This window comes from Gigantopelta aegis, chromosome 10, assembly GCF_016097555.1.
Source record: "Gigantopelta aegis isolate Gae_Host chromosome 10, Gae_host_genome, whole genome shotgun sequence".
Taxonomy (NCBI): Eukaryota; Metazoa; Mollusca; class Gastropoda; order Neomphalida; family Peltospiridae; genus Gigantopelta; species Gigantopelta aegis.
Genome location: NC_054708.1, coordinates 64,661,117 through 64,679,893, shown reverse-complemented (window position 1 = coordinate 64,679,893; position 18,777 = coordinate 64,661,117). Strand labels below are relative to the sequence as shown.

The 18,777-nt window shown below is 36.6% G+C and overlaps 2 protein-coding genes and 1 long non-coding RNA gene across 3 annotated transcripts in view; 2 read left to right on the top strand and 1 right to left on the bottom strand.

Moving 5' to 3' along the window:
- LOC121383396 (tetratricopeptide repeat protein 28-like) overlaps nt 1–8,088 on the top strand; it is a 29,382-nt gene extending 21,294 nt beyond the window's left edge. The window contains exons 14-19 of the mRNA XM_041513401.1: nt 593–750; nt 1,135–1,249; nt 1,723–1,791; nt 2,292–2,368; nt 3,909–3,987; nt 5,874–8,088. Of these exons, the coding sequence (XP_041369335.1) occupies nt 593–750; nt 1,135–1,249; nt 1,723–1,791; nt 2,292–2,368; nt 3,909–3,987; nt 5,874–6,116 (741 nt within the window). The 3' untranslated portion in view covers nt 6,117–8,088. The remainder of the gene's footprint in view (nt 1–592; nt 751–1,134; nt 1,250–1,722; nt 1,792–2,291; nt 2,369–3,908; nt 3,988–5,873) is intronic.
- Nucleotides 8,089–9,027: 939 nt separating this feature from the next.
- On the top strand, nt 9,028–10,184 carry LOC121383397. The gene is made up of 2 exons (XR_005959294.1): nt 9,028–9,073; nt 9,308–10,184. It is a non-coding gene; the product is annotated as an uncharacterized LOC121383397 (long non-coding RNA).
- Nucleotides 10,185–13,647: 3,463 nt separating this feature from the next.
- Nucleotides 13,648–14,547, bottom strand: LOC121384271 (DNA replication complex GINS protein PSF1-like). The gene has a single exon (XM_041514588.1). The coding sequence runs from the start codon at nt 14,497–14,499 to the stop codon at nt 13,909–13,911; it is 591 nt and encodes a 196-aa protein (XP_041370522.1). The 5' UTR covers nt 14,500–14,547; the 3' UTR covers nt 13,648–13,908.
- Nucleotides 14,548–18,777: the final 4,230 nt, after the last annotated feature.

Below are 18,777 nucleotides of genomic sequence, written 5' to 3'. Positions count from 1 at the left end.
GATTTAGTTAATATTGCAATATCAGTACTATCAAGGGTTTTGCTATGTAAACCTTGATGTTCAACCTCATTCTCTAAGCTAACAATAAAACTTCAGGTCTTACTGCAGAGGAGAGGGCTGTCTTCTCTTTGTTAAATTTCCAATCTGATTGTCAAAACTACAACTTTTAATTTTAATGTAAGTTAACTTCTTGTGATGTTTTGGAAATTAAAATGAAAATTCCTCAGTTTATTTGAAACGAATGTACATTTTCCAAAGCCTTTCCTGTGAGCAGTATAAGAACAATTTCAGAGATATTTCTTGATTGTAATTGACATGACTTGTTAATGTTGTTTCTTATGAATGGCAGAATTAAGTGATGATAAAACACTGTGAAAAGGCCAGACTAATGGGTAATGCCATGTAATGTATGCACTTAAATCAGGCTAGGAAGGAAAGGTGGCACTGGGTGTAGAGGATTAGATGATTTTATTTATCCTCTTCACCTACCCAGTGTCACTATCAAGTGTCATCGCAAATCCAGGTAATTTACAAGTAGAGTCCATATCAAATTAAGATCTCTTGTTGACTGATATTGTTTTATCTTGGACAGTTGAGCATCACAAAGCATGCCGCAGACATCCAGCTGAAGGTCACCGACTTGTCCATCCGACCCCTGTGGCAGAACACCCAAATCAAGAACCTTCTTGTAGCAGCTGGTTTCCACCAAATAGGACTCCTTCTCAACTTTAACAAGATACCACAAAACAGGTACGTACCAGCTGGTTTCTACCAAACAGCACTTCTTTTAAAGTCTTAGTGAGACTATAGAACTGGTATTGTACACATGCAGTAACAGTTAATTTAGGGTCATTCTTTCATATCATATAGAACTGGAATTCTTCTCCTCTTTTTATTTTTATGATTGAGAATAAAGACGTTTTGCCATCAAATTTCCGAATAAATATTTTATCACTTATATATGCAAGGTCTGTGAAATAAACATTTTGATGAGAAGTTATCACTGTTTCAACCTTGGAACAAGCAGGCACTATGGAAATGTATTATTGCTTCTTATCTTAGTTGGTGTTTGAAAACATCTTCACATGATAACCATCCTTAGTTTTTTCTGCCACATTACATTGTTGTGTTTAGACTGATCCTGACCACTCTGCTGCAGCTGCTACTTGCCGTCAGTTTACACAAGAGTCAGATTCTACTGTACCGTCTGGACGTCAACCTCCTCGGCAGATCCAGTGCTTCTAAACAGGTACACACAACCCTTTTGTTTTCTAATCTCATTTGTGTTTTTAATTCTGTCATACTTGACAAAGAATATATCTTCATTGATTTAAGCAGATATGTGGTTTTGTTTGCACATTTCATCTAGTGCTTTATTGCTGGTGTTTGAAAAACTATGCTGATGGTATACTGTATTATTTCTGGAGAAACATGAGTGTTAAATACAGAATGCTGCAAATCAAGGAGAAATATCATGATGTGATTTATTTTTACTTGATTTCCATGTTTATATCCAATTGTGGTTTAAGCACTCTGTCCTAGGCACACACCTTTGCTATCTGGAATCTGTCCAGCACAGTGGTTAATGGTTAATTATTATTGGTCAGTGAAAAAGAATTTGGTGTAGTGACCTTCATTCAGAAATGCAAATGTCCTGTTGACACAGGGCTTATTGTCATCAGCAGTAACTATGTTGTACTATAAAATATGTTTGAATTTCAGAGCCTGTATGACAGTATGGATCAAATTAGGCTGCCATCTCTGACCCCATTGATTCTCCCCAGAAATCAGGTATATAATACTTTTTATTTCTCCTAGATATTATAGATTTATTCAGTATTTACACATACTTTAAATTTTTAGCAAAATGCTTGAACATAGAGACATATAGTTAACTTTATTAATAAACGTTTTGTATTTGTGAAGGAAAGGCTGGCCAGTGCACTTCTGATATTTTAGAAGGTAGGAAGAGATAGTTTATAAATTAATGGAACATCTTTCATTTAAAACATCATTGGATTAGATCAGTGTTTATAAGTGTTACTGTAATCTTGGCCTTCTATTTTAGTAGTAGGTCAGTACTGTAGGTATATGGCTTTAAAAAAAAAATTAAAGAAAAAACAATGAGATTTATTTTTTATGAGTCACATTTGTATGATTCATCACAAAACAGTTTCAGCTTAATTGCATTATGAAAAGAATTACATTGTGTGAAATTTGATTGATGAAAATTATTGTTTTCCTAACTACACTTATATTGATTGCAAAAGTTTGTTTCTGATTTTGTAAAGCTGCGCATAAGTACACCCTGGTTGAGCACAGTCGAGAGTCTGGACGAGATGTCAGTCAAGATGAGAATTGCTAAAGCGTAAGTGAAAAAATCGTCTCAGTTATGTTTTTAGTAGCTCCTGGCAAATGGTTCATTGTCCTTTTGGTATGCAGGTGTACAGTGTGAATTGTCAAAAGATTTAGATATAAATATGTCAGTTTATAGTTAACATTAATAGGGATCTACACAGACATTGTTTTTCTTATAGTCAGGCACATGTGCAGGATTTATCCTGTGGGAATCTAGACTGGTGAGTGAAGTTTATGGTGTAGGGGGTCAAGTGATGCTTCCCCCAAAAATATATCAACCCCAGAACCCCCCACCTGCACACCCATCTGAAAGTGCCACTTTGAGCTACATTGGGAGGGGGGAGTTGTTTCTTTAATTAGATGCCTTTGTTAAAGAGTAATTATTGTGTTGATTGATAAATGTCCATTTTAATGCCAAGCCGATACGACAGTGCCTTGGTGAAAATTTGGTTTGGTGTTGGTTAGAGATAGGCCACTGAGAATTTGCCAGTGGGTCAACAATTCAGGACCCATATTCACAAAACATCGTAAGCCTAGTTTTACACGTAAACGTAAATCTACGACTGAAGAGCTATTCATGAAATAACGAAAACGTAAGTTACGTGTAAAGTTGGACGTAAATATAAGAGTGCCTCTGGTTACAACTAACGCTGCACGTAAGTTGTGTTCTTATAATAAATCAAGCACGATCGCCGTTATTTACTATTATTTACGGAAACTGGCAGCATTTGCAATAAATGAAGCAGTTTGCAATGGCGAATGCCCACAGATTGAACATATTTTTGTTGGTAATCGAACAGATGTTTTCAACTCGGCTAATTTCTCCTGAGTTATCTTTTCCTTTTTAACAAATGTCCTCAAGTTCGTACCAAAACGCGGATCCTCACCAATACCAAAATGCCATGGTTTACTGTTCGTGATGTTATTGTCAGCAGACGACAAACAAAATTGCGTTTTGCGCATTTGTTATTTACCCGTTAGCCATCGTTTCTAATGGGGTTTTTATTATTACTCCAGTGAGAGTGTGAAATCGTAGATTTACGTCCAACTAAGTTACGTTTACATTTACAACTGTCTTTGAGAATAAGGTGCTTCTTGCACGTAAACATAAATCTAGGGCAGACTTAAGTGCTAGTCGTAGACGTAAATTTATACCTTTTTGTGAATATGGGTCCTGTTCTATATTTGATAACAAATGTGTTGAAGATAAACTACTTGTTTGTACAAATTGTTCATTACACCAGGATCTTCATTTTAATTTATATCAGCATACACTGCTATGGTTTGCAACTTTCATGTTATAAAAGTAATGTGTTTTAATGTCAGAATCTAACCTGGCATTTATGCAATGTCAAAAATACTTTTTATGCACATAATAGTGTTATATTTCTTATTTTGACTATTTACTAGTATTTTTTTTTTTTTTTTTTTATAGTAAACAGATAAGATGCCAGTTGTAAAATCACAAACAGTGACATAGTATAGTTTTGAACATATAATTGTGACACTAGCTGGTGTTGTATTAAATCAATGAGTTGTTCTGTTTGCAGAAAATCGAACCTAGATGAAGATTTTGAAGATTACTTGGAGAGAGCCAAAACGTGGCACGAGATGACAATTGTTGCTCAGGTCTGTTGTTTTTCTTAGGACAAATATTCTCATTTCACTTCAAAAACTAAGGATGGTTTCCACCAACTATCACATAGGGGTGGATGTCACAATGTTCTGGTATTAATATTTATTATTTATGCCTGTTGGTCTGTTAGATTTGTTTTTGGTTAAATGTAAAGAAGGTCATATAATTTTTTAACAGTTTAGACAAGCTCCGAAAATGGAATTTAATTTAATATTTTAGTGGTTGTGTTTAAAGTGTATTGTATTTTTATTGCTGTTTTACTTCAAAATTAATTTAATATATCCACTTTAACACATACAATTCATGACACCTTCCAAACTATCATAATTGTATGTCTATAATTTTGTTGGCTTTTGATTTGCTGCAAAGGAACCACAAGCTGTAAGTATTCTGTAACCTAGTATGTATATTAGTATGGAGTACCTTAATAATTGTTGTGCAGTTTGTTTTTCTGTTGTAGTTGTTGTGTATTCATATTGTGTCTGAATAAGTCATTGTTAAGAAAGACCTGCTGTTGTGTGTGGGAACCTTTGTGTTACATTTCCTGAATAGTAGACCTTTGTAAAGTTTTTCTTCAGCTTCCTGGTTTTTTCTTCTTTAAAGAAGTTTATCTAGCAATCAGCAGGTGTTATTGCACACGTCTGACTTGATTGGCATCCTGCTGGGAATTTTTTTTTCAGTATCTTGTCATGATTTTCTGTGCAAGTTTCGAAAATTGCTACACAATTCTAAAATGTTACATAGTAGTTGCTAATCAATTTTCCAACTGAATGAATGAATGAATGAATTAATTAATGTTTAACGGCACCCCAGCACAAACTACACATCAGCTATTGTGTGTCTCCAAATGTTATGAATTCTTACGACAAGTAAACACTTTTCTAAATAAATGTTAATAAACTTTAAAAAAGACCTGACACATTAATTGTACTTGGAATAGTTCTCAGTCTCAATAGTTTCAATAGCATACATTAAATTTACAGGGCCTTTATCAGTTGGATAAACTAGAAAAAATCAAAGATCCAGTATTTGACCGTCAATATGAAAATGCTCCTTTATTCCGAGTCATTTGAATATTGTCCGAATTCCAAATGAAACAAAAATATACTAATATTCCAGTAATTATAATAGATATTTTGGACATGCAAAGTCACATTTTGATTGCATGATAATTTTGAAAGCTATTTTGTTTGATGGTAAGGTTTTTATATTTTGTTTACTTGCTGGTAGTAGTACATGTATAGTACTTATTTTTAATCCTCAGTACAGCAGAACAGTTGTTGTTTGTTTATACATTGAATCATCCATATGTTTCTGATGGGTCCAGTAATGACCTATATAAAGATATTTGTATGTCAGTGATTCATGAATGTTAAAAACACACATTCATGAAACATCATACTGAAAAAAAAGTTTGTTTTGGTTAACAACACCACTAAAGCACATTGATTACTAAAGCACATTGATTAATTAATCATCGACTATTGGATGTTAAACATTTGGTAATTCTGACACGTATCATCAGAGAAAACCTGCACATTTGTCCTAATGCATGAAGGGATCTTTTACATGCATTTTCCCACAGACAGGAGAGAACATACCATGGCCTTACCCAGCTGTTGTGCACTGGTTGGAACGAGGAAAAAAACCCAATTAGTTGAATGGATCCACCGAGGTGGTTCAATCCTGTGACGCAAGGATCTCAAGTGAGCGTTCAACTGACTGAGCTAAATCCCACCCATACTGTACCCATTATAATATGGTATGTACTTCAATAGAGCATATATCATTTTGTTTTCCAAGATGTGTGAATGATGGGTATATTATTGATTTTGATTTTTAAATTTTGAGCATTTTAACAGCTGTTAACTTTTTACAGGCAAATGAATCACTGGACAAAGTGGGGAGGCCCAAGACGACTCCTGCCAAGGTGAAGGTCCTTCCTGGTGGTAGCGCCTCAAGGGATCGAATTCCTGTCTCAAGAGAAAATGTTCTGGAGATCCTGGACATAGATCAACGTCGAGACTATGCCAACTATGTATTTCAGCAACGGCTGGACAACATCGATAACAGACACAAAGATGAAACCATGAAGATATACTTGCCATATATTAATGCATGATAACTGCATTTTGTAAACCATTGACATTAACAGCTTGGTTTAGTAAACATGAGATTTATTTTTATAATATATTTATTTTTAGAATAACTGTTGTATTATTTCATCATTTCTTTATAAATCCAGACTATGGCCATCCTGTTATTATAATTTTTGCATGGATTGGGCTGTTTGGTTTTTTACGTAATGTACACTCTTTATACAAGCTTTTTATAAACCATTATATAAGTTCATGTTCATAGAATTTTTATATATTATCATGGGTGGAGCAGTTTTGGTGAGCATAAGCATTCGGTTCTAAAGCATATCAATATTTATAAACAGACAGTTATTATTCAAATACCTACCTTTTTATTAATATTTCTACACTTCACATGAGCACTTAACCGGCCTCTAAGTAGCTACGTTTACTGCACATGCGTCAAAAACTGTCGCATGCATCAGCAGTAAATATTGTTGACTACGTAACCTGTTTGAGTGGGTGATATATTTAGTGGAATAGCTTACAGCAAAAACTTTCCAACACAAATTTGTTCAGTGTTTTATCAAAACATGTATTTTGTTCAACAAAACATACACTTATAATAATTTATAAACAAATATTTTAAGGTTGTGTCATTTGTGTTCAACAGTAGGCTATGTACATTTGAATATACAAAATGGAGCCCACGAGAACCAATGTTAACAGACAACATTTTAACAATACGAATATAACAATTATGATGTCTTGCAATCATGTTAGTTGAACAAATGAATGGTTATATTGGTAAAATTGTTTGTTTGCATTCTGATTTTTAAGAAATATATAAACAAATATCCAGAAAGATATTTATGTTAAAACATATAAGGACCATATATTTTTTGCAAGTATCTATAAAAAGAATTTTACCAGCAGACGCTGTGACAATCATGTGACTTCAATAATCAGATACCAGTACAGCTGAGAACAGACAGAAATAGTTTTTCTTTCAAATTATAGTCTTTGAAAATCATAGAAAAAAAGGTATTAAGAAATGTACCATGTTTATGAGTGGATAAAGTTCAATCTTGCTTTCTTTGCTCGTTTTAACTTTATTTTTACGCACATTTCTGTGAATATGACAGACATTTGTTTGCTTTCCACATACAAAAGTCAAATTCATAAAAAAAATGTTTATGTACGTACTGTTGCACACAAACGACACAACCACCGAAACAGGAACCTCACCGAAACAGACAACGGATGATACAATCCATCATATTATTAAAGTATTATATTTTGTATTAATATTTTTAATGTGATAACTGTACAATTGTTATTGCTTGTTGTGTCACAATGAATTATTTTGCCTGCGTGTCCACAATTGTTTGAAAACACCATTGTTTTGCTTGAAGGCTTTGACCCGTAATTCCATATCAGAAACTGTAAAATATGTTGGTCCATTAGAGCTTTTTACTGTTAAATTACACATTGTGTGTACTCAAACTTCTTGCTTAACCCTTTAATCCCTGGGATGGGTTGTTTTTTTGTCATCTGTACATTTTGTTGAGGTTTCCTCGCCTAAAGAGGTCTACAGGGTTAAAAGGGTTAACAACAGTGTTAAAAGGGTTAAGTTAAGAATTTTCACAAATCCAGTGTTTCTGGGGGTCATCATGTCAGAAGTCTATGGAGTTAAAAGGGTTAAGTTAAGAATTATCACAAATCTAGTGTGTTTCTTTTAGTCATGATGTCAGAGGTCTATGGAGTTAATAGGGTTAAGTTAAGAATCTTCACAAATCCAGTGTTTCTTTTAGTCATGTCAGAGGTCTACGGAGTTAAAAGGGTTAAGTTAAGAATTATCACAAATCTAGTGTGTTTCTTTTAGTCATGATGTCAGAGGTCTACGGAGTTAAAAGGGTTAAGTTAAGAATTATCACAAATCTAGTGTGTTTCTTTTAGTCATGATGTCAGAGGTCTACGGAGTTAAAAGGGTTAAGTTAAGAATTATCACAAATCTAGTGTCAGAGGTCTACGGAAAGTTAAGAATTTTCAGGGTCTAGTGTTTCTTGTGGTCAGTTCAGAAGTCTATGGAGTTAAAAGGGTTAAGTTAAGAATTTTCACGAGTCCAGTGTGTTTCTGGTGGTCATGATGTCAGAAGTCTATGGAGTTAAAAGGGTTAACACGAGTCCAGTGTGTTTCTGGTGGTCATGATGTCAGAAGTCTATGGAGTTAAAAGGGTTGACACGAGTCCAGTGTGTTTCTGGTGGTCATGATGTCAGAAGTCTATGGAGTTAAGAGGGTTATCACGAATCCAGTGTGTTTCTGGTGGTCATGATGTCGGAAGTCTATGGAGTTAAGAGGGTTATCACGAATCCAGTGTGTTTCTGGTGGTCATGATGTCAGAAGTCTATGGAGTTAAGAGGTTAACGAATCCAGTGTGTATGATGTCAGAAGTCTATGGACAAATCACGAATCCAGTGTGTTCTGGTGGTCATGATGTCAGTCTATGGAGATAAAGGGTTAACACGAGTCCAGTGTGTTTCTGGTGGTCATGATGTCAGAAGTCTATGGAGATAAAGGGTTAACACGAGTCCAGTGTGTTTCTGGTGGTCATGATGTCAGAAGTCTATGGAGTTAAAAGAGTTAACACGAATCCAGTGTGTTTCTGGTGGTCATGTTGTCAGAAGTCTATGGAGTTAAAAGGGTCACACAAGTCCAGTGTGTTTCTTTCTTTCATGATGTCAGACGTCTATGGAGTTAAAGGGTTATCACGAATCCAGTGTGTTTCTGGTGGTCATGATGTCAGAAGTCTATGGAGTTAAAAGTTATCACGAATCCAGTGTGTTTCTGGTGGTCATCACAAAGTCTAGTGAGATAAAGGGTTAACACGAGTCCAGTGTTTTCTGGTGGTCATGATGTCAGAAGTCTATGGAGTTAAAAGGGTTATCACGATGGAGTGTGTTTCTGGTGGTCATGATGTCAGAAGTCTATGGAGATAAAGGTTATCACGAATCCAGTGTGTTTCTGGTGGTCATGATGTCAGAAGTCTATGGAGTTAAAAGGGTTAACACGAATCCAGTGTGTTTCTGGTGGTCATGATGTCAGAAGTCTATGGAGTTAAAAGGGTTAACACAAGTCCAGTGTGTTTCTGATGGTCATGATGTCAGAAGTCTATGAGTTAAAAGGGTTAACACGAAGTCTGATGGTCATGATTCAGAAGTCTATGGAGTTAAAGGGTTAACACGAGTCCAGTGTGTTTCTGGTGGTCATGATGTCAGAAGTCTATGGAGTTAAAAGGGTTATCACGAATCCAGTGTGTTTCTGGTGGTCATGATGTCAGAAGTCTATGGAGTTAAAAGGGTTAACACGAATCCAGTGTGTTTCTGATGGTCATGATGTCAGAAGTCTATGGAGTTAAAAGGGTTAACACGAGTCCAGTGTGTTTCTGGTGGTCATGATGTCAGAAGTCTATGGAGTTAAGAGGGTTATCACGAATCCAGTGTGTTTCTGGTGGTCATGATGTCAGAAGTCTATGGAGTTAAAAGGGTTATCACGAATCCAGTGTGTTTCTGGTGGTCATGATGTCAGAAGTCTATGGAGATAAAGGGTTATCACGAATCCAGTGTGTTTCTGGTGGTCATGATGTCAGAAGTCTATGGAGTTAAAAGAGTTAACATGAATCCAGTGTGTTTCTGGTCGTCATTATGTTTGTATTGCTCAAAATGTAAATTATGTGAAACAAAAGGTGTGTACTTCAAGATCTAGAGTTAGTGACTTTAATATTAAGATATATGTAATACTTTTAACAATGATCCCGAGTCGTGGGGTATGGTATGCCACTCCTGGATGAGCACCACCACTTCCTAGTGATAGGTTATCAGTTTTGATGGGCTCTCTGTCGATGACTAACAATATACAATGGGTGACATAGAAATATAGAACAGAAGACTTTTACAAACTACTGTGATAAATTTATTGTTATTTATTTTCATATTATTATTACTGATAGACGTTTACATATTATATATCTGTTAATTTTTGTTATGTATATTTACATGTACTTTGTTGTGAACATTATAATGTGTGATAATAAAATTATAATTGAAAAATAATTTGTTGATTTATGTATTTTATTGAACTAATAAGATTGGTGGAAATCATGCTGTTAGTTTTGTGTCCATTGTGGTCTTTCACCTGTTTGTAGCAAATATCACCATCATCATGATTACATGTAAACTAGTATTTTGATCAGTACATTTAACACGGTCAGTTACAAAATGATAGGGTCAAGCATTTACACTGAAAATATTGGCAGCAGGATTCCATGCCTACCCACCAGCAATGCAAATGGTTGATGTAACTTTGTTTTGATTAACTATACCACTAGAGCACGCTGACTTATTCATCATTGGCCTCGGTGGCGTAGTGGTTAATCCAACAGGACATAAGGCTAGTAGGTACATGGTTTGCAGCCCCATACCGGCTCCCATTCAGAGCGACTTTTAACAACTCAATGGGTACGTGTAAGGCCACTACACCTTTTTCTCTGACCAACCACTAACAATGAACTAACCCACTGTCCTGGACAGATAGCTGAGGTGTGTTCCCAGAACAGCGTCCTTGAACCTTCATTGGATATAAGCACGAAAATAAGTTGAAATGAAATGAAGAAATTACTTATTCATCATCGGCTATTGGATGTCAAGCATTATGTAATTTTAACATATTGTTTGAGAGAAAACCTGCTACATTTTCCTAATAGTAATAAGGAATCGTTTATACACTTTCCCACAGATAGGACAACACATGCCACAGCCTTTGATATATTAGTAGCCTACCAGCTTAGTACACTGGCTGGAACAGACCAAAAAAAACCTGGCTTCCGTAATCCACTGATGGTGTTCGATTCTGCGACCAAAGCACGTTAGCTGAGCCTTCTACTAACAGAGCTAGATCCCGCTCCGTTGATGCCAATGACAAAATTAAATCATGAAAAAGAATTCCTGGGAGTGTACTCATTGTATTCATTAGCATACAAGATAGGGTTGAAAATCAGCGTCAACTTCACCGCTCCCCCACCCTCCTCCACCAAAACAGTTGTTCTAAGTACTAGTACATGCCCATAAACTAGATGGCTGTAGAGCTTGTTCCCCGTACATAAACACACTTGAGGACGAAAATGTACGTTTTTGGGGTCCTCTATTACGAAACAAAGGTTAAAATATGCATTTTGCCTCCTCCAGTATATAAAATAAGTGTTTAAAATATGCATTGTGCCCCCTACACTATATAACAAATGTTTAAAATATGCATTGTGACCCCTCCACTATATAGAATTGTTTAAAATATGCATTGTGACCCCTCCACTAGAGATTGTGCCTCATCCCAACTCCACGTCATTCTGTTCTAATGGCCTGCTAGTATTCTATTATTTTTCATTCACGATCGTTTGATCCCATGTACAAATAGCTAAAAATAGAGAGCTATCACAATTAAATTTTTATTTGGGAGCATAAAAAAAAAAGGACACTATTGACCTTGATTATGTGCGCGGCCAGTGCATATGCTATGGGCTACACTTTTGTTATGTATTTGTAATAAAGAATAAATTTTAACCGTTTTGTAATTTGGATTTGTGTTTTGAAAGTTCATGTATTTTTCAATACTGTAGGTGTTAAAACGTTGCATCACCTACCTTTCTCCTTCGAAAAAAAAAGAAAGTATTCGCCTGTAGGAACCTGGGGAATGGAACCTTTTTTCTTGAATGCATCAATCCGAACTGGTGCCAACTTTTCTACTTTGAAGGATCTGGACTATTTTTATTGGCGTAACAGCTCGCAGAAATGGACTAGGCTACAATACTTTTGCCTTTGAAGTATTTTGGCGAAGGGCTGGGCATAGCTCAGTTGTAAAACGCTCGCTTGATGCGCGGTCGGTGTGGGATCGAACCCAGTCGTTTGGCCCAATGGGTTATTTCTCGTTCCAGCCAGTGCACCGCGGATGTATTATCAAAGGCCGTGGTATGTGCTATCCTGTCTATGGGATGGTGCATATAAATAGATCCCTTGCTACTAATGGAAAAATACAGGTTTCCCCTATGACTCAAAATTAGGCCCAAATGTTTCACATGCAATAGCCGATGATTAATAATCAATGCGCTCTAGTGGTGTCATTAAACAAAACAAACTTTATTTTGGTGATTAGCTTATTGCATGCCGTCAGGTTACGAGTAATATCACAGTAAGTTCCTCATTTCTATAGCACTATGTCCATCAAAGTTTTGCGTGAAAGTTACTGTACAAACAAGTGGTACGCACATGTTATCTGAACAGCGCGCACTCGGAACTGTCAATCTGATTAAAATCAGCTCCACTGGGGCTTTAATTACCACAGGCTATAGTAGAGGACAGTTCCAGTTGAGCTGATTTTAATCTGATTATCGGGACTATCGGCTGTCAATCAAAACATCGACAGCGTGCAAATAACCATCACAAATATACATGTAAACTCAGGCGCGTGCGCAAGGGGGGGGGGGGGGGGGGGTCGAAACCACCACCCCCTGCTCAAGGCGAACAAAAATTTCATATCCCGATTTTTAATGTAATTTCTTTCCAAAAAACATGTGGTCAGAAAGCAGCTCGGCTAGCCAGCAGAAAACACCTCAGAATAGCCCTAGAAGGGGTCAATTTTTCATAATTTTCGGGCTTCGCACCTGCGGCGCTCCTACCCCCCCCCCCCCCCCCTGCAAAATTTCCTGCGCACGCCCCTGAAACTTGTTTATGACTTGTACCATACCCCTCAGACTTGTTCAAAACGTCATGGAAGTATAATTATATACAATCCCAAATACTCGTATTTATCAATAAGAAAATTGAAGTAGCCTAATTTTGTTACTTTAGGAATAAAAACCACGGAAATAACAACGGTTTAAGTTTATTGAATACTGGGTTCTTTTACAGTTCTGTTACGGCAATCGACTGGTTTGATTGGTTGGTTGGCCTAAGGCCCTTATCACATGCAATTCGCCGACTAAACAAATGGGATAGGCCTACGGGGTATTTTTGTGTACGTAGGCCTATAAATTTGGGCTTTGGCGGTTCTTTGTCAGTAGGCCTACCTCTACATCCGAATTGGACGTCATGATCGAACGTTCATCGATCCTACTGGCAAGACGAATCACATTCAATCAGGGGCGTTTGGGTTCTGGTTGAAGTTTGCTAATTAAACACTCAAAAAGTTTCCTGAACATGTCTGGAATCGGTTTGAAACGTAGAAAGTACTACTACATCATTCGTAGTGATATCGAATCTTATTTGATTCGAACTGAAATTAGATCGTATCATTTATTCTGCTTTGTCTTCGTTGGTAGATCTATCATTTGGCCAAATCAAACGTGTCCAGGTGACATTACATTGGACCAAGAAAAGACAAAAACGATTACCGATTCCGACAAGCGGCTGGACAAAGATTACCTGGACAAGATAGTGTACAGCAACAAGACATATTTCAATCAGATTTTATTTCACTGCCCAGCTCGTACCTAATTTTAAAACAGCAAAAAAAAAAAACCCTATAAATTAATGAAAATTTTATTAAATAATAACAGCAATATTTTAGTTCATTAATTAATACATTAGTTTTTCCAATTTCTAATTAAATTAATACAAATTACATTGTCTTTAATCCTTCACATATTGTGATGAACAATCATTATGTTAAAACGATTTTCTTTAGCCAATTTGTGTAAAACTATGAAGTATTTTCTTGGAAAATAGCTTAGTCTGTATTAAACATTTACATTGGCTAAATTGCTGCCATGAGCAAGACGGTTTAAGTTTACGAATGAACGATGTGTTCCAATATTCCATGTCGAATTAAATGTTCACATTCTGATCTGAGAAGAAAATGTTGACTGTTTTTCTTTAATACGATGACAGTTCCATCTTGAGTTTCAAACTCACTGTGGTCTACCAAACACCTCACTTCCACGTAGAGAGTTTTCGGCGGGTTCATGTCTTGGGTCAGGTCAAGGCCGTCAGAGTCGCCTATCGAGCGCATATAGTTCGCCAACATTTTATTGTATCGATTAAACCACTGCACTTCTTGCTCACACAAGTTGTATTTAATGTCTGCGGGAAGAACACTTCCAAATTCCCACCGCATCTTCTTGATTTGGAAAAGACGGTTGTATAAGTATGCTAGCAAACATCTTTTATTTCTTTCCAAAGCTGAATGTCTCAACTGCACCCCGGAAAACAGACCCGTTTCGCCAGCCACTGTAGCGCTGACGTCCCTTCGGTTATGCTCAAATAGAGCTCTCATTTCTTCTAGGACCTGACGAACAATGTCCTCTTTATATGGTGGTAACGACCCATCAGTATTCCTCTTTAATTCTCGAATTAGTTCTAATGCTTTTTCTGTCAACATTGTTTACAAATTTGGCGCGTAATATATCGTGCGACCAATCTAGACTGCTTTCTTACATTACATTACATGGCTCAGTAATGCCGAGGAATCGGTCTATGAATCGGTAAAGTAATCTATATGTACAATTGAAATTCATATTTGTCTTTAGGCCATACACAAAATTGTACACCGTAGACTTAGGGTTATTCCAGAAACTGTTCTAAAGCTGCATTTATGCGTCAACATCTTATGTCTTATTTTACTAATGCAAAACTGAAAAGACTTACTTTTTTTTTTTATAAATTCGTGTGCGCTTGACAGCAATAGATACCAGTTGCCGTGACACAATATAGTCAATGTTTACGTCTCGACACCATATTTTCAATGCTCATACAACTTATCAAGAAAGAAAGAAATGATTTATTTAACGACGCACTCAACACATTTTATTTACGGTTATATGGCGTCAGACATATGGTTAAAGACCACACAGATTTTGATAGGAAACCCGCTGTCGCCACTACATGGGCTACTCTTTCCGATTAGCAGCAAGGGATCTTTTATTTGTGCTTCCCACAGGCAGGATAGCACAAACCATGGCCTTTGTTGAACCAGTTATGGATCACTGGTCGGTGCAAGTGGTTTACACCTACCCATTGAGCCTTGAAGAACACTCACTCAGGGTTTGGAGTCGGTATCTGGATTAAAAATCCCATGCCTCGACTGGGATCCGAATCCAGTACCTGCCAGACTGTAGACCGATGGCCTAACCACGACGCCACCGAGGCCGGTCATACAACTTATCGTGACTAAATTGTTCAGAAGCAGGATGCTCTCAATCCTGAAGCAATTTTAATTGAGTACATAGCAAACATAAATCGAAGAATAGAAACGTACACATTCAAGACCGAGAATACATTGCTTAATTGATTATTTAAATTATATATAGTCAAGGTTAATTCCTTATATCGATGCTGATGAGACCAAAATAGACAGTTTGACATAATGATGGATAGTTCGAGATAAAGTTAAATGTAATAGATTTTGGTAAAAAATCAAAAATAAACTTTAGATGCATGTTTTAATACCGACCGCCTACAACACAAAATTCAACAGAAACCTGTACAGTTATACAAAATATGGTTATAAAAATATACATATACATGTAGTGGAGTACACATAATATATACAGCCTCCCTCCAAAACTATTATATCTTAGAATACAGTGAAAGCCATGGAAACCTGACCCTCGGTACACTGGAATTATTTCTAAACCGGACGTGTTTCTTGGTAACATTGTGCTAGACCGAGTTTAGAACCATTGTATGCAAGTCAGTTGATTTATTGCAGTGCCTTACAACCGTCCATGAATTTAATTCAACGTGTTCCTGTTGTTTGAATTAACTTTCTTTTGCAACGTTTAATTTTAAGTTTATTTCACAAAATAAAGAGTATGCAAGGGTATAATTCTTGACTTGGTTTAGTGAAAAATACATCTAAGTAGCACATAGGTTTTAAATTGTCGGAACATATACTACCCCAACCCCCCACCCCCCAAAAAAAATCGTCACGTTAATCACCATAAATACACCATTGTTATCCACATTCGATTGGCGTTGTTTGTTTGTCTTTTCTTTTTTCTTATTGTTTTCTCTTTTCGTGTTTTTTTAAACGATATTTGGGGTAAGGAGCGAATCTTTAGAGGAGGAGCCACAATCTCTATAGTGGGGGTGGGGGCACAAGCCATATTTTAACTTTTATTTATAGAGTAGGATCGCCTGCTGTTTCCAGGTGGGGACCATATATTGTTTTCTCTTCTTTTTTTAAAACGATATTTGGGGTAAGGGGCACAATTTTTAGAGGAGGGTCCACAGTCTCTATAGTGGGGTGGGGGCACAAGCCATATTTTAACCTTTATTTATAGAGTAGGATCGCCTGCTGTTGTAGCCAGGTGGGGGCCATATAAGGGCCATGCCTCCACCCATCACACCTCAATTCCACCCCCACCCCAATTATATCTTTCCCTGTCTTCCCATAACATGATTTATAGTCAGTATGGTTGCTTATCTTTAAACTGTGGGTAGCCCCCTCAATATAAAATCCTGGGTACACCAGTGTTGACAGTTTTGTCATGTTTGTCATATTAGTATTGATCGAAATTTGCTTCAGACCTGAGTAAAATACTGTGGAATGTTGTACTTGATCCCTTGGTTGTCCGATTTTGAGAGGTTTCACTGTATATAACTGCAAACAATGGTCGATTTAAATTAAAAGTAAAACCTCGTTGTTGAGGGTTAAATAGTTTGTGATCGGGAGTGTCCGTCCTTTGTAAACACGCACGTATTAAATTACGCGATTACTCAGTGCGGTCTCCATAGTCTTAAAAATATTTGAAGTCTTTTGTAAAGTCTCTCGTAGCATGGGAGTGGCTTGTGTACAGTTATCGCTGTTATTAGGCTACCCGGTACATTGTTATTGAACAGTGTTTTTAATCTGTACACATGGCGAGACGTAAATAAAGAATGTGTCTGTCTGTGTGTCCATAGTCCACGATTATTCCGACTAGCCTTTAAACCTAATACATGAACTGTGAAATGCAGAACTTTAATTTCTGGGTCAGTTATCATAATGAAAATGTACAATTCTCACTGGCTTAGCCAGGGTTTTATATTGGAGGAAGGGGGGGGGGGGGGGGGGACCATATTGGGGGCAGAGATAACCCACATTATGTATGTATGTATGTATGTATATGTATGTATATATAATTTTATAAAATTTAATAGTTTAAAAAACCAAATTGATTGGAAATGTTAAAATCTGGATAACAACATTTATTCACATCAGCATTACTGTCAAACAGGTATGTAAGGTTGCAAACAAATCATTGTGCATTTTTAAATGGATATCAACTAATATTGTGCTGCCGCCTTCGTATTAATTTAAGTTGATACGTTTTCATTAAATTTGGTTAGTGAGAGATACATTTCTTTAATATGTGGCGACATCCACACACACACACACACACACACACACACACACACACACACACACACACTGGCACTTATAGCCATATTAAAACTGAATCCCATTGACGACAATAGTAACATATGTGGCTAAAACTCCTACAATCGACATAAACACCACGGATATAAATACTACCACCTCTCTCTCACACACACACACACACACACACACACACACACACACACACACACACACACACACACACACACACACTGGCACTTATAGCCATATTAAAACTGAATCCCATTGACGACAATAGTAACATATGTGGCTAAAACTCCTACAATCGACATAAACACCACGGATATAAATACTACCACCTCTCACTCTTAAAGTGAATCAGAAAAAAATGGGGGATGAAGCTGCTCATTTCAGAGATAACGGGTAGCGTCTATGACTACCCTAGTTCCGCACAAAATTTGAGTACTTCTTTTACATGTACCCCTCACATGTTTCAAGCACAAGGCAAATTGACACAGTGGTACTAGATGAAATAAAATTGCATATATTTTTTGCCCTGATGAATTTTTTTTTTTTTTTTTTTTACACCCAACACACATTTATCACCAATCACGGGACTTGTGGTGTTAACTTCTCTATTACACCGCCAACTTTAACCCAGCCGAAAGTTATTTGGTTTGGTACTACCTTAATGGATCCGACAAACTATATGACACGTACATGTATTTATTTTATTATGTCCTCCGTAGTCCTTGGTTTTACGGACATGATTTCGGATATATATATATATATGAAGAGTTCAGACGCAAAACGCGATATAAACCATTTTCTTTCTTCTTTTTTTTTTTTTAGTTAAAGCCATTATTGTATGTTAGTAAGGGCTAATCGTAGGCCCGCTGATTTGCCGCAAAACGCGATTGATCCTTATGAAATTGTATTGTGTAAATCCCGGGTTTTTCCATCAAAACGCGATTTACGCCAATTGAAAAAGTCATTTTTACTGAAAATGAAAAATGGATATATATAAAACTAAACTTAGTGTTAATTTTCGTCAGTCCCTTTAAGTTGTGAGAATCTTGAGAGTTGTCCTCCGTAGTCGTTAGTTAATCTACAAACCTATAACACATTTGGATAAAGTTACAACTGAGTGAAACACGCGTCTGTGACTTTAAAATGGTGAAATACCCTGTAAAAATAGACTAAAACTCAACTTCATAACTGTTACTTCTCAGACGCACGTGCGTTTTTAAAAATATGAGAAATGCATTTTGTGATATTAAAAACACCAGGATGACCAAAAAACACTTCGAATGT